At 40.3% G+C, this 25,009-nt stretch overlaps 1 protein-coding gene across 1 annotated transcript in view; it reads right to left on the reverse strand.

The window, feature by feature from the left end:
• LOC145401966 (calcitonin gene-related peptide type 1 receptor-like) overlaps nt 1–25,009 on the reverse strand; it is a 127,778-nt gene that overhangs the window by 86,580 nt on the left and 16,189 nt on the right. The window contains exons 4-5 of the mRNA XM_080274071.1: nt 7,966–8,057; nt 3,681–3,807 (exon numbers count right to left, since the gene is read on the reverse strand). Coding sequence (XP_080130197.1) covers nt 3,681–3,807; nt 7,966–8,057 — 219 coding nt within the window. The remainder of the gene's footprint in view (nt 1–3,680; nt 3,808–7,965; nt 8,058–25,009) is intronic.

Here is a 25,009-nt window from a genome sequence, read left to right on the forward strand (position 1 = left end):
TCCATAACAAGAAAGCCTACAAAAGTTACCATCCCCAACACATCCCCGAATCTCATCTCAATTGTGTTTCTGCTTGGAACCGTGTGAAGTATGTTCTTCACTCTGCTGAGAATAATTTCATTCGTTCTAAATGCTCTGAACTCTCCGACTCAAATTTTTTCCGCTCCTTCTGGCACCTTGCCAAAAACCTTTATCACAACACTATTTCATCCTCCTTCCCTCCTCTCTTCTGGTGGTTCTGTAACTGCTATTGAAAAAGCAGATCTATTTGCTCAAATTTTCTCCTCCATTTCCAACTTAAACGATTCCAGTGCTGTTGTTTCATCTCCTCTCCCCCCGACTTCCTCATGACTGATATTAAAATGTCTTTATTTGATGTACTTCCTGCCTTTAGTAGGCTCAATACGCTCGATACAAATAAGATATATGGGTTTAATGGGGTCCTTCCTGTTGTCCTTGTGCTTCTGTGCTTACACTTGACCATAGTAAACTATTTCCTCATTGTCTGTTGAGTTATACCGTTACTTCTTGCTGGAAGTTTGCTCACATTCAGCCTTTTCCAAGAAGGATGACCATTCCCAGTCCTCTAACTATCGAACAATTTTTGTTTAACATCCTGCATTTCAATTTTTATTTTATTTTTCATATTTTTTTTAAAATTAAACCACCGCTCCTAGCATAACCTTTTTTCTGATCGTCAGTATGGATTCCTCCAAGGACGCTCCATTGGCGATCTTCACACTTTCCTTTCATACAGTACTGGTCATCCTCCTTTCGGGACTACAACGAAAGCATGCCATTGTACTTGACATCTGAAAGACTTGCAGTCGAGTATGGCATAATCCTATGATTTTCAAACTGCTCTCGTATGGTTTCTGTCCTTCCATCTGTGCCTTCATCTCTAGTTTCCTTCCTGGTCGTTCAATAGCTGCTGTTGTAGACGGTCACCGTTCTCCTAGAGCTATCAACAGTGGTGTTCCTCGGGGTTCTGTCCTATCACAAGCTCTTCCTTATATTCATCAATGACTTCCTAAGCTGCACTTTCAACCCTATCCACCCATATGCTGATGACCCCATCCTTCACCTTTCCATCTGCGTTTGCAGCATCTATCTCAGCAGTTACTTCAAGAAACAAGATATGAGGCTATGGCACACTTAATGTCTGACTTGGCTCATACCTCTGATTGGGGCAAAAATAATCTTGTTTTTAATGCATCGAAGACTCAGGTATTACATCATTCGATCCGTCCTAATCGATCGCGAGAAGGTCACTTAATTTTTAACAATATCCAAGTCCATCCAGCATCATTAAACATACCTGAGGTTTCATTCTCTCAGGATTTATTTTGGAAAAATCATATTACCTCTCTTGTAGAATCTGCTTCCAAGAGATTATCTGTGCTAAGCCGACTTTGTGCCTTCTTTATCCTTGTACAGCTGTTGACTTGATACGCGGTTTTATTCGCCCCTGAGTAAAGTACAACTCTCATGTGTGGGGAGACTCCCCACATACAGCTCTTCTCAACAAGGTGGAGTCAAAGGCTTTTCATCTCATTAGTTCTTCTCTTCTTAGTCATTTCAAGTGCTGTCTCTTCACGGCACTGTTGCATCTTTATTTTTTTTTTCATCGTTACTTCAATGGTCACTGCTCCTCTGAACTGTCTCCTTGTATCTCCTCCACCATTACGGCGGGAGCGTAGCACCCGTCTGGCAGCAAATTCTCATTCCTTTTCTGTCCACCTCTCTAATGCAAGGGTTAACAGTGACTCCTCGTCTTTTTTGTATACAACAGATCAGTTCTGAAACTGTCTTCCTTTATCTGTATTTCCCACTGCTTATGACCTCCGGTCTTTTAAACGCAATGTGTCCAGGCATCTCGAAATGAACCGACCTTGAATCCGGCTCCGTTTTTTTTTTTTTTTTTTTTTTTTTTCCCCTCGGAGGGAGCAATCTTGTGGGCTTCCAGCATTTGATTCCTTCATCCTGGCATTAAAAACACCTGAGAGTTATTATGGACGCCTGATTATGTTGATGGTGGTGTAATTAACTCTCTAATTGTCAGAACAACTCTTGTAATCAGCTTCAGGCAATACCTGCTTATTTTATTAACATGAGAATGAGTCCCGGGGGCATATTCTCGTGAACCTAGAAGGCTTCTGCCACCTCTTTCTTAGCGATTTATTCTTCCCATTACACATACTGTAAACACTGTCTTGTAAGTTATTTTTTTCGTTTCAGTAGCGACATGGGTTGTATACATAACACTGTACGTTTCCCATTCTGATCTGTTGTTCATATTACGCCTAATAACTCTCTTGTTTGTTACTCATGCTTGTTCATTACCGGCAAAGACAACAGACATAAAACAAGACCAGAGTGAAGTGTCTGCAGAAATAACTGTTAAGGATGAAGTACAAGGCAGACTCCCCACACCTTCACTACGATGACTTTCTGCTATAATCATACAATCAGATTATTCTAATCACCTTACAACGATCTCTTGCACCGAGAAGGTTGATGATGGCTATTATCTAACTCCTGAAATTCAAAACATGTCTCCTGACCCGAAAAAAGTCGTCAAGTGGTGGGAAGACCATGCTTTAAAAAATGCATCTTCTGACTACAGGGTTTACTGACGAGAATATGAAACATAGGAGTTTTCATTTGTATCTGGCATAGACTTGACAGTCCATCACCTAAGGCCCAGCTGTACCCCTACATGCCACGCCCCTTCACATGTCACCACTTTGGTGCAAATATCCACTGTTCATTCTGAATCCATTCAGGGGCTTTTTATTCAAGGTTTGTGTAATAATACTAGCAGGAGTACTTTCATTACTTATCTGCTGTTCTTGTGGCAGATCTGTGAAATTTGTTCCAACGATATTTAAATAATCAAACCGTTCCCTGCCCCATCCTGGAATCGAACTTGCGTCTTTTCGTACAGCATCTTACTTCTCTAACCACATGGCCACTACATTAGAAATAACTCATTCAGTCCACTAACTTTTTGCTTTATTTTAGTGTTGCTACCCTGTGTTGATTTTATTTGTTAGGAAGGACTTTTATTAATGAATGGTTTGTGAAGGTTTGATCTATTTTCGCTGACTCTAAGACTCTCTCTAAAAGATACAGACTCGACAGAAGGCAGCAAAAATAAAATGACAAATGTGACACTGGAGTGAAGAATGAAGTAAAAAAAAAAAAATGGTTGCAGGAAGGAAAGAATTAAATACGCCACTGATTGATGTGGTAACCCTTTCAGTCCGTGGAAGAAGTGTTATTAATTCATTCCCACTGCCACCAGATGACATTAATCAGCTTTTTATTTATTTATTTTTTTTTTATTATTATTTTTTTTTATGTGTCCGACTCTGGGCATAGGCTTCACAGCCTGCTATCAAGGCCCAGCAGTCCTCGTACATACCATACACCTCTACATGTCACCACTTCGGCGCTAACACCCACCGTCCATATTGAATACATGCTAGGGCTGTCTCATACAGGACTGGAGCTTGGCCAAGTGAAGGTGTTAATGGAGGCTGTAACTAAGCCATTCTATTCGAAAAGTCTCGAAAGTTGAATGAAATAGTGTAGGGGTAGTAAGAGCGAAATTTATAAGTCACTGGAGTTTGGTGGCTATAGTACTGAACAGCAGAGAGTGTGTGTGTGCAACGTACCGAGTTCTGCAGCAGTGTGTCTGGGTTGGCGGCCACCTCGCGGTACCACACAATCCACAGGCTGTTGTTGGCCACGAAACTCACGAACAGGTTCTTGTGCAGCCGAATACGGGTGCACTGCAGCGACCTGGCCGGGGGAGAGTGGGGGAAACGTGGACACCATGTGTGATAATAGAGATATTATACAGATCAAGTATTTGAGGCATTTATTACACACACACACACACACACACACACACACACACACACACACACACACACGAAGCGACACAATAAACATGGCGCGGTTCACAATGTAATTAGAGGTCTATTAATGTGAAAGGCATTAAATTCAGCAGCAAGTAATCAATGGACCAATGCCTGTGGGAAATATGATGATGGATATCCCACTTCGGTGTTTTTCTCTTCCCTGGATATAGGTCCTGCCCACCACATTCATAATACCTGGAATGGGATGGTGATGATGATGATCCCTTTCAGTATTAACCCATTCACCACGAAGACGTCCTTTATATTATATTCTTGGAACTTACATACGATATTAATCGGTGTACGAAAGACTTTACTTTGAAGGGGCTATGCATAGCCTCTCTTGACCTCTTCACTGCTAGGGAACTATCCCACATTGAACAAAATCGTCCAGCCACAACAAAAATAAAAGAAAGTTACAAGCGTCCACACTTGAAGGTGTGAAATGTGCCCGAGCGAGTAAGCTTGCTGTTGTTTTAGACAAACGACAATGAACTGCGCCGTCCTGATTGTCTGATACTAGTGCATACTTTGAAATGATATGTCTTGTTTCAGAATATGCAAACTAACCGTTTAGGGGCTTTGAATCCTTATGCCCCAAAAAAGCTGGTTGAAGCACCTGACTCAGCTTTTATGCTCAGTTCTGCTTTTCATTTTAGTACTTTTAAGCACTATGCTGGGAGTTTTGAGAAAAGCACCTTAAATAATATATACTGCTGTTACATAACCTTTCATACCATGGTCGAAGGTTTGTGGTAGTTTTAATAATTTTTGAGAACTTCCAACGGTGTGTGTAGGTCGGTTGTAGCCTCTAAAATATCCGAGAGACCACAATTTTACTGCTGATTTGGTGCTTTTTCTTTGTTTTTTTTTTTTTTTTTTGTTTTTTTTAGCAATGTGGTGACGAATGTTGAGAAATGTCACTTAGGTGACAACTATTGCTTTCTCATAAACTTTCTGTGGATGTCCATAGAGCCTCTGTAGCTTTAATATTCTCAGAAATAGCAAACATTGCGTGCTGTTTGATACTCTATTTTTTACATAATTTTTCATCACATGGTTGGAAACAAAGAAGTATGAAACACATTACTTATGCATAAGCTTTCAAACGATGCGTTTAAACCAGCTACAGTTTTGATAGTGTCTAAAATTTAACACCTTTGGTGCTATGTGTTATACACGTGGCTGGAGTTGGGGGGAGAAGGAGAATATTTTTCTCGAGAAGAGTTGGATGTTCACCTCTTTGTGTCCCACTCTCACCCACCCAACCATACATCCAACGCGTGAAGATTTTACTTAGCTGAGAATACGTTATAGAGTTTGAGTGTTAATACTGTCACTGTTTACCATCTCATGGTCGGGACAACTTTAGAACTTTATTCCATCTAATGCCAGACGATTTTATCCTGGCGAGAGTAAGTTATAGGAGTCTGTAAGTAAAATAACCAGGAAGCAATTGCGAAAGGATTTAAAAACACAATGATATGTTGTGACGTCAAGAATAATAATGGTAAAAAAAAAACTTCCACACCATTAGAATGTGACCAAACGAGCAAGATTGTATTTTTGGTCTTTTTTGACTACATCTGGCTCTTTTTGGAAAATGACTGGTACCAATGTAAGGTAATTTGCATGACAGCTTCAAAAAGGTACGACATGTCATGATTGGCCAAATGGTCATGGGGGGGGGGGGAATGACGCATTGTTCTTGCAGAAGGGAAAGGTTTGGGCGTCATCAATTATAGTTTGCTCTTAGTGGGGAAAAGTCTAGCTTTCTCTGGAAGGCAATCTTCATGGCAATGTGAAAATGATATACCATGCCACACTGGTTAAACTGCTGAGAAGGCAACAGTGTTTTGGTGTACTTCAGTCAGGAAAAGTTACAAGCCACTTGCGGCAAGACTTTCACGCGACAGTTTTGGCCTGAAGTGGTGTTTTCCCTCACTTCGCTCGCCCGAACAGCAACATAATAATAATAATAATAATAATAATAATAATGATGATGATGATGCTGATGATGATGATGAGGAGGAGGAGAAGGAGGAGGAGGGGGAGGAACTCAGAGAGTGCAACATACGCACCCTACAAGTGGTTTGTGCACCAAATATTTAAGGTTGCCATCTGACCCTGACCACTGATCAATTGTTCGAAGATCGATTTACAGTGCCTCATTCTTGCCCGACCATGAACCCTTCCACTAAGCATGGTCCAAGTTGGTTTAAAACAGTCCAGTTGACCTTGTTCTGTGACCTTGACAGTCGATATATTGTTTTCAATATCAGTTCTGTTCATTCATGGCAGACCCTTAATCTTTCAACAAAGTTTGGTCGAAATAGAAAAAAAAAAAAAAAAAAAAAAAACGTTTAATTTCTAAGGTCGAACATTTGACCTTATCCAGTGAACTTGAGCTTTGGTGGATTGTTGTCAAAACTTAATTACTTTCACAAAACCCGGTCTAAGAATTGTTTATGATGACCGTGCCATGTTACCATGACGCTTGATCTTTCCCTGTGACCTTGATCTTCCATTGTCCTCAAAATCGAATCCTTCTATCCTTGCTTAGCTTGAATCTTTGCACAAAGATTGTCCAGATTGGATGAAAACTGTTTTAAGTTGAACTTAGCGTGTGACCTTGACCATTGACCTATTGTTAAAAAAAAAAAAAGTCACCTCTTGGCTGATCCTGAATATTATCCTCAAAATTAGGTTAAAACAGATCAAAACTTTTAAAAACTACTTTTTTTTTTTTTTTTTTCAAACACACGTACAAGCTGAATTTTTATCTTGTCCCGTGTCCTTGACCTTAGACTGATTGTTCTCAAAACTGAATCCCTTTGTTCTTGCCTTACCTTGAACACTTCCACCCTTCCACCAGATTTGATTTAAATCGTATAATAACTAAGTTATTATGTTCACACACACACACACACACACACACACACACACAACAAGAACTGGTATGTAAATGACCTGAGGGCAAGAAAGAATATAATATATGAAGCGTCACGACGACGAGAAAAAAAAAATGAATAAAAAATGAAACCAAGCCTCGTGATACAAATGACGTCAAGGCAGTACAAATAAAACACAACAGATTTCAGCGAAAAAAAGAATAAAATACATAAGGCATGACAGCAGCAAAAGTATTAACATAAACGACGCCTTAGAACAAAGAATTTCTCTCTCTCTCTCTCTCTCTCTCTCTCTCTCTCTCTCTCTCTCCAGCCTACATATTGTGCAGTGCTCCAGTAATTGAAATATTAACATCAGGAGGAGACTCCTGGGATAAATGTAAAACATACATGTTCAAAGAAAATATGTTGCATTCACTACGGCTGTGTAATAAATGGCATTTAAATCTGTATTGTGGTAATGGGATATCCACTTCCACCCTATGTCGCCAGTCTCTCTATTCTTCAATACATATTCTTACTTAGAATTTGCAAGCAATAATAAAACAGTGCTCCATGAAGAGTCAAACCTGACAGTATAGTAATAAAGAGTATGGAAGGCGGTAACACAGGGTGGAAGTGGATACAGTATGTTCCCCCTTCCTACCATTTAAACTTAAATACCTTTACACCATAGTCGTTGTGAATCCGACATTTGTTCATAATATATTTATGTCTTAGGATGACCCTAGGAATCACTTCCTGAAGCTGGTACGTCAACTCGTGGGACATCCTCTTTGTATGCGTGTCTATATCTATATATCTATCTATGCATCTGTCTATATAGATAGATAGATATCAGGTTGATTAAACACTCTAAGAGCTAGGCCTCGCAGCCACCTCACCGCTGCTGGTCTATAAGGTGTGAGAGCACCACACGTATAGTGATGTTTCCTTTCGGATTCCAACACTATATATGGTGCTGTCACACCTTTTAGATCCGCAGCGGCCACGTGGCTACGAGCCACCTCTCGTTTTAATAGATCTGATGGTATACTGCAATCTGTCATTACACACACACACACACATACACACACACACACACACACACACACACACACACACACACACACAGTTGAACTAACCTGAAGTAGCAGAAAATGACGAGTGATATAGCCAAGGCCAGGAGGGAGACGGAGTACCCGCTGATGTAGATTGTGTTCACCATCTGCCGCATCTGTGGGGAAGTAGGGCTGAAGTACACTGGCTTGGACTGGTGGTGTGGTGTGGTGATGTGGTGTGATGGTGTGATGTGGTGCGGTGTGATGGGCGTGCTGCTGTGGAGAGAGGTGAGGCACGGTGGTGTGGTGTGGTGTGGTATGGTGTGGAGTATGGTGAGGAGGGTGGTGTGATGTGGAGCAAGGTGAGGTAGGATAGTGTAGCATGTAAAACGGTGGTGTGGTGTGTTCTGGAGAGAGGTGAGGCAGGGTAATGTGGTGTGGTGTGGTGTGGTGTGGAGAGAGGCGAGTCAGTGTGGTGTGGTGCAATAGTATTAACAGAGGTGAGGATGGATGGTGTCGAGTGATGGTGTGGTGTAGGAAGAAGTAAGGAAGGGTAGTGTGGTATGGAAAAATGTGAGAAAGGATGGTGTGGTGTAATGGTTTTGGTGTTGTGGTGTGGTGCTGTGACAGTGAAGTAGTGTGATGATGTTGCTGCGGACATCTGTGGAGTGGCAGTGTGAGGTGGTGGTGTATATGATGGTGTGGTATTGTTGTGGTGTATGAGTGGAGTGATGGTGCGGTGTGTTATTGTGTGATGCACCGGTATGGTTTGGTGGTGTAGACTGGTGGTGTGGAATGGTGATGTCGATCGGTCGTGGGGTACGATGGCGTGGTGTGGAGTGGCGGTGTGGTATGAAGGTATGGTGATGAAGAGTGGTGGTGTTGTGTGGTGTGTTGGAATGCTGTGGTGATGTCTAGTGATACTAAAGTGATGGTGTGATATGTCAGCGTGGTGTGATGTGGTGATGTGTCCTGGCGGTGTGGTAGGATGGTGTAGTGTGGTGATGTGATGTGGTGGTGTATATTGGCGGTGTGGTGTGTTGTGGTGTGGTGGAACACTGTGGTGGTGTTTTGTGGTGGAACGTTGTGGGGGTGTGCTGTGGTGATTTGGAGTGGTAGTGTGGTGTGGTTTGTGTTATGCTGCAATCTTGTATTTAACCTCTTACTGCGGTTAGTCCTTCCTGAACTGAAAAAAGTCGCCTGGAGGTATATAAAGAATATACTAAAAGAGGAACTCTTGGTCTGAAGAGGTTAGTGGTGCTTGTTTGTGACCCTTCAGTATACAGTGGTCTCATGTAAGCAGACTGACGTCATGCAGCGCTACCAACACACCCGCTACAAATCCAAAGCCATGCGGCTGCGGCTAGGTCTCTCTAAAGTTAGCACCCCATATATCTCGCCTCGGTCTGCATGTGCGAGTATCCAGATGGCAACTGTCATTATTGCTGCATCTCCGAGGCAGTCCAACACTTTTTACTTGATTGTTCCCGCTGCCATGGGGTTCGAGTATCACTTCGGGAAATCATTAATAGACAAGTAAGTTAATTTGATATCTGTCATATTCTAGTTGGGGGAGACTTCCCAACCTGCAATCTTAGCAGGATAGCTTCAGCTCTCGCAACTTTTATCTCTGCCACAGGGTGGCTAACTGGTCTTTAATACCACCGTGAATCCACAAAATCATCACTGTTTTATGAAGACCTAATAACAATTTACAGAATTAATGACCCTCCACAGCATACCCACACACAGTATTTACCAAACAGTCATTATTATTTGGAAACTCAAAAATTATTTAATCATTTTCTAACCCTCCTATATCTAACCGTAATTCAAGCACTCTTGTGCAATGTTCTGAGATCCCTAAGCCCTTGTAAGCTGTACAATGTGGGGAAAAGAGGAAGAAGTATGAAATTACTACGTGTTGAGATTAAAAACGTTGCAGACCCACATGCTGTATCTGTTTCCGAAGACGACGTCCAGGCCTTTGGTGCGGATCTCACAGAAAAAAAAAAAAAAGGTTTTCCATCTGTCAGTTCGTGCACGCTGTACAGGTGGCAACTGTGGACCGGTTTTGGCCAATGAGGTGTCAAATGAATCCTCCCTAGTCAATAGTGTGGCCTTATCATAGTGAATGACACACTCAGGTCAACTTCATAGTCACGGTGACAAAAAAGAGAAAAGAAAACAAAGAAAAATTGTTCAAGCCAAACAGGTGTGAATCCCCCGTCTATTGTCCTATGTATGTCACAGCTAGCCAGCCAACCAACAGCCGTCCCCTCGCTCCCTCCCCAGCTTGCCCGCTCTCAGCCCACTGACATTTTTCTTTCTCCTTTTCTTTTATTGAAATAGATAGATAGATCAATATATAGATAGACAGACAAACAGACAGATAGTTAGTTTGAATGGTCACCAAGGATGAGGAGACATCCCAAAATGCATAAAAAAGGCATACTCATGAGACTAAATACGTCTGGGATAGGAAGCGTACTCCAAAAACGAGCAAAATAACTTTCAAAACCCTTGTCCAGTGCACTAGACACCATCAGCAATGCTAACCTGAAAAATCCCAGCGACCACACAGACCGGCTTAAAACCAAGGATTTACAAAACAATGTAATAGTAAGTTTTTTACATAAAGTCCTTATTCATCAATGTGCAAGTAGAAGGTGCCCTGTGAGCAGTGGAGAGAGAGAGAGAGAGAGCGAGCGTTTGGAGGATTACACAGAAGATAAACCTCAGCCAGTACCGAGGGAAGACTTCATGAAACTTGTCTCACTGTGTGTGGGATTATGAGTGTTTGTTTTTGACGGAGAAGACTATGTACATCACAAAGGCCTAGCCATGGACTCCTCCGTCAGTGTTGTCATGGCCTGCCTCAACACGGAGACACTGAGGAATGACAATTACAAACGAATTATGGGTAGCGAATCTACATGGTTCAGGTATGTTTATTATGTGCTAGCTCAATGCCAAGTGGAACAGATATAGGGACTTAATTAAGAATGATGAACTGTTCAGACAGTAATATCCAGTTCACAGTACAAAAAGAAAATAACGTACCATATTTAGATACCATGATATGGAGAAATGGTTGTTCAATCTGTACATGGATGGGGTAATAAAAGAGGTACAAGGTAGGGTAGTGGATGTTGGAGTGGCCCTGGTGAGAGAGGATAGTGTTTGGAAACTCCCTGTACTGTTGTTTGCAGATGATACTGTGTTGTTGAGTGAAGACGAAGGGGAGCTGCAAGGCTTGGTGGATGAGTTTGAGAGAGTGTGTAAGAAACGGAATCTAAAGGTGAATGTAGGGAAGTGTAAAGTGATGGTCTTTGAGAGGGGTGAAGTCAGTGAATGTACAGCAAGGTTGGATGGTGAGGAATTGGAAAATGTGAGTACGTTTAAGTACTTGGGTAGTGTGATGAGTAAGGATGGAGGTTTGGAGGGTGAAGTGCTTGAAAGGGTACAGCAGGGAAGAAAGGTTGCTGGTTCTTTGAAAACAGTGATAAGAAACAGGGAAGTGAGCATGTAAGTGAAAAAGTTACTACATGACAGTATTGTGATACCAACTCTAACGTATGGAAGTGAAGCTTGGACATTGCTGGAAGGACACAAGTCAAGAGTGAGAGCAGTGGAAATGAGTTATTGAAGAGGAGCCTGTGGAGTCACATGGAGAGACAGGCTGACGAATGAGGATATAAAGAAGCTTTGTGGTGTGGATGTGGATGTGATAGCAAGCCTTATGAAGAACACACAGAGGTGGTTTGGCCATGTGGAGAGAATGGAGGGTGAAAGACTGACGAAGAGAGTGTATGTGAGTGAGGTGGAGGGGGGAAGAGGGAGGGGGAGGCCGAGGATGAGATGGAGGGATGGGGTGGAAAGGTATATGAGAGAGGGGGGTGTGAGTTGGGAGCAGGGCAGTGAAATGGCGGGGGACAGGGCTGTCGTAAAGACTTTGTAGTTAATTGTAGAGAAGTATATTTTAGACTTGTGGTCGAGCGGCTTTTATATCTTGTAGTAGTTTCCCCACCAGATGTCATGTAGTGACGGGAGAGGTAAAGAATAGTATGGGACTATCTTTATTTGTCTTGGAAATATTAAACAGGTATAATAGTATAAGTCCTGGGTAGCTACCTCCCTGTCTCGCTATCTCTCTCTCTCTCTCTGTTCTCAAGCTAATCTCCGTCTCGACCTCTCTATAGGGTCGCTTGTCTCCTTCTAAACTCTCTTTCCTAAAATCTCGTGTAGTAGGGTGTGTGTGTCCCGCACCTTCCTCATGGCAACAGAACCTTCTCACGAGAGGACTGCTGACAGCTATGAATCATCTCCTTACTGGCCGCTGTCGTCAGCTTTCCCCCGTGTAAGCGTTTAGCGCTGCTCGCTTCTCGCAAACACAACACCTTCTCATCATTTGACTTCCTGCTTCTATCTGTCTCTCTATCTATCTATTTATCTATCTATCTATTATGTAGTCCTATATTTGCTCGGCCGCGCGAAAATGACGTACCATCGACATTTAATAGTTATAATATATTAATACATACTACATACACATTATAATGAACTTATAAGCTAATTAAGTGAAATACATAATATTGTAAAGTAACATAATTGTATGAATATTGTATACATATATTATGCATAGTAAATAGTGATTATTCAGTAATATTACATTTTAAATAAGTTGAATACATATTGGAATAAATGCATTAAAGTAAATTATTTAACTGTAATACAGTATGTACTTGGGTTATTATAGTGAAATGCATACATGCAAGAATAAAAATAGTTTAAAATTAAGAATATTGTAAGAGTTACTAATATTTCATTTAAAGATAATGGTACTGGTCTGCCATATATGGGTCATTCTTCTTTGTGTTATTATTATTATTAGTATTTTTTTTTTTCTTTTTTTTATATATAATTAATACTATATACAAAATATATATACTTCATTCAGGGTGGTTAACTGTGATGTTAACTCTCCCCCCACTAAACAATGACTCCAAATTAGCAATTCTTGCATGCATTCTGTGCATGGCCAACAGCAATACTGCAACCACAATGCAGATAATTATGAAGACAGAAGGTGCTTGGCTATACACATAATATGGGTTGAACATACTCAAACTCAAATCTTCCCAGGGCTTCATTGTTTCATTGATCAGCTGCATAGTTTCAAACTTAGGTGAAGTCAGCTTAATACTTGTGCTCATGTTTAAGTCCATATCAGGCAGTGGGTGGAAATGTTTGTGTGTATGGTTGAGGATGGCGTAGTGATTGATGGTGGAAAAAGTAGACATGGACGGTGTAAATACCGCACAGTAGTCTGGTGCTATGTATAATCCTGAGGCTGATGTATGAGATGGTGGTATATCTGGACAGACTATGTAAACTGATGTGTTATGAGGGAAATAAAAAAACTGCGAGTGTCCAATGCGTTGATGGTGTACAAGTTTATCTGGAGCAAAAGTGAAGTTGCAATGATGATGAATATTGTTATTGCTGATGATAGCCATTTCACAAGGGACCGTATCAGTAGGCTGAAACGTGAAAATGTACGCAGGACAAAGATGAACAGCATGTAAGGATGTGCGGCACTTTCGCTCAATCGTTGACTCACTTGCGAAAGTGACAGTGTCTCGTCTCTTGGAGACCATGATGAGTTCGGTGTCTGTGTTGATGTTGATGATGACTAAAGTGTTGTTGTTTCTATAGGGGAAGGGGTGTATTTGGTATACTGTGAACAGGTCTTCCGTGATGAATGGTACATGAACTATCACTGATGTTGGTGTTAGTGTTGCTTCCAAATACGGGTAATATTGCATAAATTCCCTACTGCGGAACAATGGCTTCAATTTATGTTTATGTATGCCTTGACTAACTATCTGACGTAGCTCATGAACTGGGAGTAAGTCATTTGTGATCTTGCCATCACCAGCATTCGAAATTCCTTGCATAAGTGCCCTGAAATGATCTCTAGTGTTCTCTAATTGTAGTAGAATCGTGTCAATATGTTCTGTGATGATGGAGAAGTGCTGGAAAAGGGTAACGTTACCCTCCAAGTTATTTATTTTATCTATACTCTCGAGAGCTACGTTTTCTGCTTGTTTCAGATTTTTCACAATTGTTTTCATTGCTGAGTTCTGTCCTGTGATGAATTTATCTTGGTATGTTAGTACCTGAGCTATCTTATTAAATTTTTTGTTTATTTCTTTAAGGTCATCCTCTGTAGCCAATCCAAAGATGTTCCCAAGAATTGCGCCGCCCAGATCGAACAAACCGCGCTTTTGGCGAGTACGTGTGATGTTGTTCCTGTCGCTCAGCACCTCTGTTCCATAAGATGGGAGATCTTGGATCATGACGAGCATAGTTGACTTCGCCTGTTCTAGTTTCCATTTCGCTAACTTCACCATTTCATCCACCTCCTTGGTGATATGTGATTGTGAAACATAATTCCCTATCTTGAAGTCCAGAGTTCGCATCGGCGTCGCAAGTCTTTCTATATAAGTAGGTAAGTCATACAAGTAATCTAGACTTATTTCAGTACTCATGACATCCTTGACGATTGTAGTCGTGGCCGTTGGAGCTATGAGGCATCCTTGTCGTACTATATGCTTGGGGTCTAGGTGCGCATATACCCTTACTATGTATAGGAGAATCCATAGCATAAGTCCCTTCATCGTAACCTACCGAAAAAAAAAAAATCTATTAATTTCCTATAAAGCTGTGGTTGATGATAGTGATGATGTGCGTTACGGTTGGCTGTTATTTCATTTATAGAAGGAGTTTAAATCGATATTTAATTCCCGTAAATGATGTACTGTAGATTTCATTGGAATAGTTGCACCTATGTTCGATTGTTTGGTATATGACCTTAATTTCTTTTTGTAATCATTGTTGTGTTCTTGCTTGGTTTCTTGAGGTACGTTCACCTGTTCGGTTGTATCCGAGGCTGAATAATTATGTGATAATTCCCTTGAAACTCGTTTTAAATGGTCAATATGAACTTGTTTTTCCTCGCCACTTGAAAGTGACTTAATTAAAACTTTGTTTGCCTTTATGTTAATTACTCTGTATGGGCCCTCAAATTTAGGGGATAATTTATTGTCTCTCGTATGAATGACTCCGTAAACAATGTCTCCTAAGCTGATAGGTGAATCTTTTGCCTTTTTTGTTAAATGCCTCCGTCATTTCTTCCTTGGACATCGTTAATTGTTTTTGCACTCTTTTGTGTATGTCCTGGAATTCACGTAAACGGAGTTTAGAGTAATCATCGTAATTGTATATAGGCATGCTGTCACCTTCTAGGAGCTCATATGGTAATTTTTTATCCGTGCCATATATAATGAAATGTGGTGTGTCACCAATGGATTTATTTATAGACCCATTAATGGAGGCCTCTACTCTGGGAATCCAATCATCCCAGCTTGCATAATTTTCACTGAGAATGTGTCGTAGCACATCTAATACCTTTTTATTTTGTCTCTCTACCAACCCATTCGATGCTGGGTGATAGGCCAAAACGTTAACCTTTTTAATGTTGTATTGTTTACATATTTCTTGTAAGATCTCAGAATTAAATTCTCCTCCATTATCACTTATTAATACCTTTGGGGTAGTAAAGCGACATATTACATTATCTGTTATTGCCTTTGCTACTGTCTCTGCTGTCTTATCTTTAATTGGAGCTAAAATGACATAACGGGAAAAATGATCCGTTGCTACGAATAAGTATAGGTTATTATTGTATGATAATGGCATCTTGAGTAAATCAACAGCGACAACGTCCCATGGCTGATGTGGTACTGGGTAATTACCCATCGGTGCAGGTGTGATTGGGTATCCTTTGTGTTTCGCACATGATTCGCATCTGTCTATATGATTGTGTATATCTCTTCGTAATGAAGGCCAGTAATATAATAGCTGGGCTTGGTTGAATGTCTTATCCTTTCCAGGGTGTCCTGCATGTGGGCTGTCGTGTATCATTCGTAATACTTGGGGTATCATGTCATTAGGTACTACCAACTGGTTAGTATTTCTTTGGCGTTTTGGTTGTTTAGAGTTAATTTTGTATAATGTATTATTGACCATTGTGAATTGTTCAAGTGGGACATGCAGTTTGGGTAATTGTATGTCATCTCCACTTTCTAACTTGTATATTACTTTTGACCATACTGGGTCAAGTCTTTGTGCCTTTGCGATATCCTCGTGGTTTGGGATATTTCCTTTGAGATCTAACGCCGCAACCTGAATTGTGTTCGGGTTCCTAGATAATGCGTCCGCTACTATATTCATTTTACCTTGTATATAATGTATTTGTACATTGTAGTTTTCAACTGTACATTTCCATCTTGCTCTCCTCCCAGAAAGGAGTTTTTCTTTAAACATACCCACCAGTGGTTTATGGTCGGTGAATAAGTGGATTTCGTAACCATATACCAAATCTCGAAACTTTTGTAATGCAAAAATCACTGCAAGTGCCTCTAAGTCTGTAGTGCTATAATTTTTTTCTGCACCTCTTGTTTGTCTGCTGGCAAATGCAATTGGTTGATTCTTTCCTCTTTTATCTTCCTGCATCAGTACAGCCCCTAATCCTTTAACTGATGCGTCTGTACAAATAAGAAATGATTTCGTGTAATCTGGATATGCTAAACAAGGTGCATTCGTTAGTTTAATTTTTAGATTGTTAAATGCCCTTTTTTGTTCTTCTTCCCATTGGAATACAGCATCTTTTTTGAGTAGTTGGAATAGAGGGAAGGCTATATGAGAGAACTGTGGTACGAAGGACCTATAGTACCCAGCCAGACCTAAAAATTGTCTAACTTCGTCAGTCGTAGTGGGTTCAGGAAAATCTCTCACTGCCTGTATTTTGTCATCAGTGGTGTGAATACCATCAGAGCTTAATTTGTGGCCTAAGAAATTTATTTCCTTAAAGCAAAATTTGCATTTAGAAAGTTTAATTTTTAATCCAGCATCACTAAGCTTTTGTAAGAGTAAGTCTAATTTCCTGAGATGATCCTTAATATTCTTCGTTGCGATAATAATATCGTCAAGATAAACAAATATTCCTTGTCCTAAAATTCCGGACAATACGTAATTCATAAGACGCTGGAACGTACCGGGGGCTGTCCTCAGTCCCATTGGCATTCTTGTATATTGATAATGGCCTCTGTTTGTTGAAAAGGCAGTGTATTTACGTGACTCCTGAGATACCGGAATCTGATAGTATCCGTTTAGGAGATCGATGGTCGAGAATATATTATTCTCAGGACCAATATTCTGTAGAACATCACTTAGCAATGGCATGGGAAATCTGTCTGGGATGGTGTGATTATTTAGTTTACGGTAATCTACTACCGCACGCATTTCTCCATTTCTCTTGGGCACAAAGAAAAGGGGAGCGTTCCACGGAGAAACTGAAGGCTCAATAATTCCAAGCTTTAACATTTCATCGACATACTGATTTGCAAGTGTACGTTGGGAGTGTGGTATGCGATAAGCTGGTACGAAAATTGGTGGTGTTTCTGGGTGCACATTAATCATGTGATTAATCAAGTTAGTACACCCTAATCGTTCTCCGGGCAAGGCTACGGTGTCCCTGTGTGTTTCCAGCAGGGTTAACAAATCATTTTCTTCGTCAAATTCACCTGAGTGAATTAAATTCTCTTTTATTCTTTCTCTATCCGTAGATTTTATCTCACTTGTTACTCCACCAATATTTATTTCCTTCACAGGGGCTAAACATTTTTCAATATTAACTATGCAAGTTCCCTTTCTTCAACTGAACTTCCCCATTCATGTGATTAATAATGAATATCTGAGTTAGCCCTTCGTCGTTCGTATGACATAATGCGTTTTCTACTGACAATCCTTTTACTTTACATAATTCTTCTAAGACAAGAACAGTACTATTCCGTAATTTGCTCTTTATGGTAACCTTCATGTATGAATTAGGTGGTATAACCAAATCATTAGTGAGATGGGCTGGAAAAATTGATAAATCAGTACTGTTATCTGAGTCACTAATTCTGGAGGATGGGGTTGCTGGTGTAAGTGGATCTATACACTCATCTGTTTGTGTATGTTTGTTAAAGCCTTTAATATTACTAATTCTTTTTGGCTCTCTTCTACCAATCGGTGAGGGCTCTGAAAGTATTTCCTCTATAAATTCATTATCAAAGTCTATTCCATTCATTTGTGGGAGTATAGTTATGTTTTCAGTTCTCATGGATCTTAAGCCCAGTAACATATGAGCTTTAATTGCTAAGTTTTCAACGATATAGAACAATGCAGAGAATGGTCTTGTAGTTTCTGTGAAACTGAGATTTAATCTTATCATACCTTTTACTGTAATCTCTTGACCATCTACTGTGTTTAATTCTAAATCAGCTTCATCCAGAAAAGTTACTTTCTTTTTATTTTTAAGAATTCTATTGAGTTCTTCATGTGTTATTAAGTTCACTGGAGAGCCTGTATCTAAAAATAAGGAAACGTTTTGATCCTCACATACAGCTGGTATCAAGATACACTCATTTCCCAACATGCCTCCTATGTGAAGTTTAACCTTGTTCTTTTTTATGTTTGTTCGTTTTTTGTCATGACTTGGTCTTCCCCCGATTTGAACATAGACACAATTTTTTCTACTGTTTTGCAATCACTAGTCCAGTGCCCTTGGTATCTATGATGCCTACAGTAAGGACCAAACCCTTGTGTCTTTTGATTATCCTCTTTTGCCTTGATAAAGCATTCATACCTTGTGTGTCCTGGTTTTGCACAGTAATGACACAGAATGGACCTATCCCTTGACTGTGACCTACGAGGTGATTTCCCATAAAAAGTGTTGTTTATAGCGCGAGACCTACTCGGGCTGCGCGAAAACTTATGAAACTGCCTGTAGGAAGGCGTGTGGGAACGAGGTCTAGGCGTCTTTGCTTGTTTGGGCTGCCTCATTTCAGGTCGCGATCGATTTTGTTCTCTGTTTGGGGTCGGTGTTGATGTTTTCACAGCTGATACTGTCTCAGGTACCCTGATTCTACCAGAATGTGCATGTGTGTCGACCACACCTGCTTTACTGCACTGCATCTCTACCTCGTTCATTAAGTCTAGTAAGCACATTCCAGGGATGTACGCGATTGTTTTGGCGATCTTAAGGGTTCTATCAGGTAATTTACACAAGGCAGCTACATAACCAATGATGTCCACGATGAGGTCTGGGGACATCTTTCCATCATCTGTTATCCACTTAGAATTCTCCAGAGTAGCTAATAGGATTCTCTTGATTGTGGAGACATCAGCAGTTATTTCACTGAGCACATGGTTTGTAGTGTGCTCCCTTACAAGATCTACAATTTTATGTAATTCTGGAATTATACCTGGCAAGAAGTTCATACCTCCAGAAAATTTCTTCAGAAATTCAGTTTTAAATTCATCATATGTCCTAGCACGATGTAGCTTATCGGAGCGCAATAAATTGCTTGCTGGACATCTTTCCTGGCTTATGCAAGATGAAAAAATAGCAATTTTCTCTTGTTCATCTAGTATATGGCGCTTGATGAACATTTGTTCGCACTGACTGATTAATGAAATGACATCAATGCGATCCTTGTCTGTGCCAGAGAATTTTGGGGCAGTCTTATCCTCGTGATACACAAACACGTGAGGTGTGGTTTTTAGATCAGCAGTATTTGTTTCTTGATTCATCTTTAATGATTGCCCTGTTAATTCAACTTGTACGAGTTTATCGTTATGTGAGGGAATGGTAGAATATGTATGACCGGACCGGTGAACCCTGTTAAGTATATTGGCATACGTATTTAAGGCAGCTGCGAAGTCGATACTCTCAACATCTGAAGGGGTTTCCCACTCATCATCCGAAACTCCCGTATTTGTTTCCTTATCTATAACGTGTGGTGTGGGTTGTACAATGGGTGGGCTGTCTCTTAATTGTGAGTCTGATGTTGTGGCAATTTGTGTGTCATCTGGTATTAACGTGGGTGGTTGCGAAAATATTCCTGTCATTAAGATATGATGTTATGAAATACGCCTCTTGTTTATTTATGTCCTAGCAAACTAGATGATTAAATAAGTTGAATATAGCTAATTTTAGCACTGAGAAGAAATGAGCAAGTATAATTTTACCCACTTGATACAGATCGTAGAGGTGTGTCGATACAAAAGTCGATCTCGGAAGAAAATACAGGTTTGATTGAAGATCTCTTGATAATTCTAGTGGTGTGTTGATGGACGATATTACTCAGGAAACTCCATGGCCTGGTATTTGTAGTGGTTAACGGCTGTCCCAGGCAAACCTCAACATAGAACGTCGAATTTCCAACTTAACTGTGAAAATAAGTGAATATGAGTAGGAGCTATGTGAATAATGAGTAATGAGTAGTGGGTGAGAAGTGCCTGGTGTCCGTCACACGTTGCTTGGCATGGCAGACTCGCGTTGTGATGTCATCTCAGCACATGGTGACGTCGGCTTCCCACACTGGTAGCTGTGGTGAGTGAATGAGTAGCGATGAGTAACTTGAGTGAAGACGAGTGAGTAAGATGAGTTGTAAATCGTGTCTCACTCTTCGTTTGTTTGTTCCCTTTATTCTATGTGGAAGTTTTCTCTGTCCTTTTCTCTAGTGATTTATTCGTTGTGCGTGTAGTTGATTGTAGATGGCTGTAGTTGATTGTAGATGGCTGTAGACTTTGTAGAACTGAAGCTAACCTTGTAGTCTCGGTTGCTTTTGTAGAAATTTGCTTTTAATTCGGAGACGATGTCCGCAGATTTGCTGGTTTGTCGTTAAGCTACTTGCAAGGCGTCGAGTGATCTCTTGACCTCTGCATCAGCGTAATGATCTGGGAGACGGAGGGGGCAGGAGCTGATATTGTTGGTTGTTGTCAATCTTGATATTTTGTAGGAATTTAATGTTGATTCGTAGACGAGGTTCGTATCCCACCGCTGCCACCAAATGTCGTAAAGACTTTGTAGTTAATTGTAGAGAAGTATATTTTAGACTTGTGGTCGAGCGGCTTTTATATCTTGTAGTAGTTTCCCCACCAGATGTCATGTAGTGACGGGAGAGGTAAAGAATAGTATGGGACTATCTTTATTTGTCTTGGAAATATTAAACAGGTATAATAGTATAAGTCCTGGGTAGCTACCTCCCTGTCTCGCTATCTCTCTCTCTCTCTCTGTTCTCAAGCTAATCTCCGTCTCGACCTCTCTATAGGGTCGCTTGTCTCCTTCTAAACTCTCTTTCCTAAAATCTCGTGTAGTAGGGTGTGTGTGTCCCGCACCTTCCTCATGGCAACAGAACCTTCTCACGAGAGGACTGCTGACAGCTATGAATCATCTCCTTACTGGCCGCTGTCGTCAGCTTTCCCCCGTGTAAGCGTTTAGCGCTGCTCGCTTCTCGCAAACACAACACCTTCTCATCATTTGACTTCCTGCTTCTATCTGTCTCTCTATCTATCTATTTATCTATCTATCTATTATGTAGTCCTATAGGGCAACTTGGAGGCGATTTGTTTATGGCCACCCCAAACGGGATTGAGGCGTCTGGCAAGAGATAGATAGATAGATATGGAGAAAAGATTGGAATGTAAAATTCTCGCTTTATAGAAAGCCAGCCAAAAAAGACGATTTCGTTCATTATCTCTCCAATCACAGTAACAGAACGAAATCTGGCTTAGTGACAATTTTTTTCTTAGAAGAGTAATGTAACTACATCAAAGAAGCAATTAAAAAGTCATGTTACCCTGAAGGTTGGTTATAAGACTCAAAAATAAAGCAGAAAGGATAATGAGAAGAAACGGAAGTTATAATATGAACGTGAATATTGCGAATGAAAGATACATATTTGCCCCAAACTCGGACAAGGTTTTCGTAAAAGGTGACTAAGTAAATAAATCAGGATTAAGAATAGCTCTTTCATCAGGGGTAAAGTTCAGCCAACCGATAGAAAGGAAACGTGATAATAACATTAATGAGAACAGTGTTATTTATAGTATACACTGTAATGGTTGCCCAAAAGTATATATAGTATAGGTGAGACCGGGAGGGGTCTTGCGAAGTGACTAACGGAATATAAGGCAGATGTGCCTGGTCATATCACCTTAACTTTCTTAGTCCTGTATATAGACCAGTGCCAACTGTCAACATCTACCTAAATAGCAGGAATTTACGAGTTTAATGAAGGTGTTCAGAAAAGCTTTAAAGGCCGCACATGTATTTGTACAGAGGAAGTCACTAATTACAGAGATGGCTTTATGCGTTGGTCGGCCACTGCGGTAGGTGTAGCTTTGTCTTTACCAAGTGGGAGGGGAAGAGTGAGTTATTAGGTATAGGAAGGAGCCGGGTTAGGTCACGGTAGGATTATCAGGTTAGGTCAACACAACAGAGGAGGACAGCCAGTCAGCATTAGACACGACAAAGGTCCTAGGGACGTCCTGTGTATAAATACCTCTGATTTCCTTACTTGTGTACAGTCACTCTGAGGGTGAACTCTGTGTAGTCCGAAGCGTTAGAGGAATAATGAAGGTAGCCTCTTCCTCCCACCCATTCCTACACACACACACACACACACACACACACACACACACATTTTATATATATATATATATATATATATATATCAGCCGTGGCTCAGATGGTTAGAGCGCTCCGCTCTGACCCAATGGTCGGAGGATCGAATCCACCCAAGGGTCATTGGTAGACATCAGGAGGGGCATCGGGTCATAAAATGCTACACGCTCCAGTCCAAAGTCCTCTACCCAGGGGCAACGCCTTAGCCCTTCGGGGATACCTGGCGTAAAACCAAATTATTATTATATATATATATATATATATATATATATAATATCATCATCATCAGCCGTTTGAGTATCCACTGCAGGACCGGCCTATCCCGACCGACGTCGGGACGATACAGCCAATGTATCTCTACCAAGTGGCTTAGGCTGTCTGGTAGAGATTGTATGTAGGGTGAGAAGTGTTTGTAAGTGTAATTGTAGTGTTGGAGTGGCTTTGGATGTATGTGTAGTCTGTGAACCAAGTGTAATCGGCCCGCGCAAGCCGACTGGGTGAAAGCATACTTTTATAGTAGGCGACACTGGTTCAACCACAGCACCCCTTGTGTTCATATACAGTATACTGTATATATATATATATATATATATATATATATATATATATATATATATATATATATATATGTATATATTGTTATAGCCTATGATTTCATCATCCTTTGTGTAATTTTAACGCACAGTATGCTGCATGTTTGATCACGAGCGTGTTCTGCCTCAGTCACCCCCTTCTACCGTTATAGTAGAGTAAGTCGTCCTTTCTGTTGTTCAGAATAGGATTGTCAGCTCTTTGTCCCCATGGCTTCATTTGCGCGTCCTTCATACAAGTTGTATCAAGCTCTGCTGGCCCCTATATAATGAGCTCAGTCTCTGCATTATTGCCACTTAGATCTACTCCTCATTTTGTTCACATCTCTGTCCTCCCCTGTACAGTTATTATTGTGAGTGCTCAGGAAGTCTCCAACCATCTAGCAGCTGTGTGTAATTTGAGTATAAGTGTTATTGCATTTTGTTCTTGTACTGTATAGCATAAGTTGTTAATTTGTAGGCCTAATGAGGTTTTTGTAATTTATGTAAAGGTTCTTTACGTCAGTCATCATTAATATTATTTTGTATCTGTAATAATTTATCTTGCATTAACTGAGCATTACCCAGTGTATTTTCATTTTATCAGGGCTGACTTAGGTAAATTTACTCTTGCTAATTTCGTGTTAATAGAGGCTATTGCAGTTAACCATATATTTAACCTGTTTTTTGCCATTACATTATCCTTATGAGTCCTGAATGTTTTGTTGTTAGTTTGTGCATTAAACTTTAACTTGTAATTTTACCTAACTTTTTTTGTTTGAACCTGGAACTTTACGGGACAGTAGTGATTTTTTAGTATTCTCACTTAAAGTGTACATTATCTTTCTCTGTTCCGTAACATAAATTTGGCGACCTCATATCAGGATATTCAGGATATTAACATAAGGATATTGCTTGATATTTTGTGACTGTTACTTATTCATGATGTCTACTATTACTACACTTGATGAAGCCAAAGATTTTTTGTCAAATGTGCAAACAGTGTTGGATGTAGAAAACAGAACAAAGAATGAACTTAAGCTTGTTGCTCAACAATTGGGAATTGCTGTTCGCTCTCATCATTCTAAAGATCAAATTGTTGACATGATTAATGAAAGCTTGTTTAATGTAACTCCTCCAAATGAGCAAACACAGATTGAATTAGCTAAGTTACAGCTAGCCCTGCAGGAGGCTCAGGCTAAGGAGGCGGAGACTCGTGCTAAGGAGGCTGAAGCACAAGTTCAACTTGCCAGAATTCAGGCAGACCATGAGTATCGCATGAAACAAGGTGGAACTGGATCATCTAGCTTTGATGATTTTGATGTGGTTAAAAATGTTAAACTTGTCCCTCCTTTTAATGAATCTGATTTGACAAAGTATTTTCAGTTGTTTGAGAGGGTAGCTACATGTTTTAATTGGCTCAAAAAGTATTGGCCAGTACTCCTTCAAACTGTTCTCACTGGTAAAGCTCAAGTAACTTATGCATCTTTGCCTCAGGATCAATCTGATAATTATGATGTAGTTAAGAGCTTGATTCTTAAGGCCTATGAGCTTGTTCCTGAAGCCTATAGAGTAAAATTTAGGACAACTTACAAGCAAGATAAGCAATCCCATGTTGATTATGCAAAAATCAAAGAAGATCTGTTAGACCAGTGGTTAAATTCTAAGAATGTGGATTCTGATTTTGGTAAATTTAAGCAGATGATTTTGCTGGAGGACTTCAAGAGGTGTATTTATAAAGATGTAAGCCTATATCTTGATGAGAAAAGAATAGATAATTTGTCCGATGCTGCAGTTTTAGCTGATGAATATGTTCTCACTCACAAGAGATATTCTAAAGAAAAAGGGAAAGCTGAGAGTAAGTACGTTGCCTCTACTAAGAGTACAGGTAACAGGAAAGAGAATAAAGATGATGTTTCTCAGGAAGTAAATACCAGCTCCACCTCTAGATTTCAGAAAAGTAAATGTACTTATTGTA

This window comes from Coenobita brevimanus, chromosome 57, assembly GCF_032717465.1.
Source record: "Coenobita brevimanus isolate Jiangsu-jjx chromosome 57, ASM3271746v2, whole genome shotgun sequence".
Taxonomy (NCBI): Eukaryota; Metazoa; Arthropoda; class Malacostraca; order Decapoda; family Coenobitidae; genus Coenobita; species Coenobita brevimanus.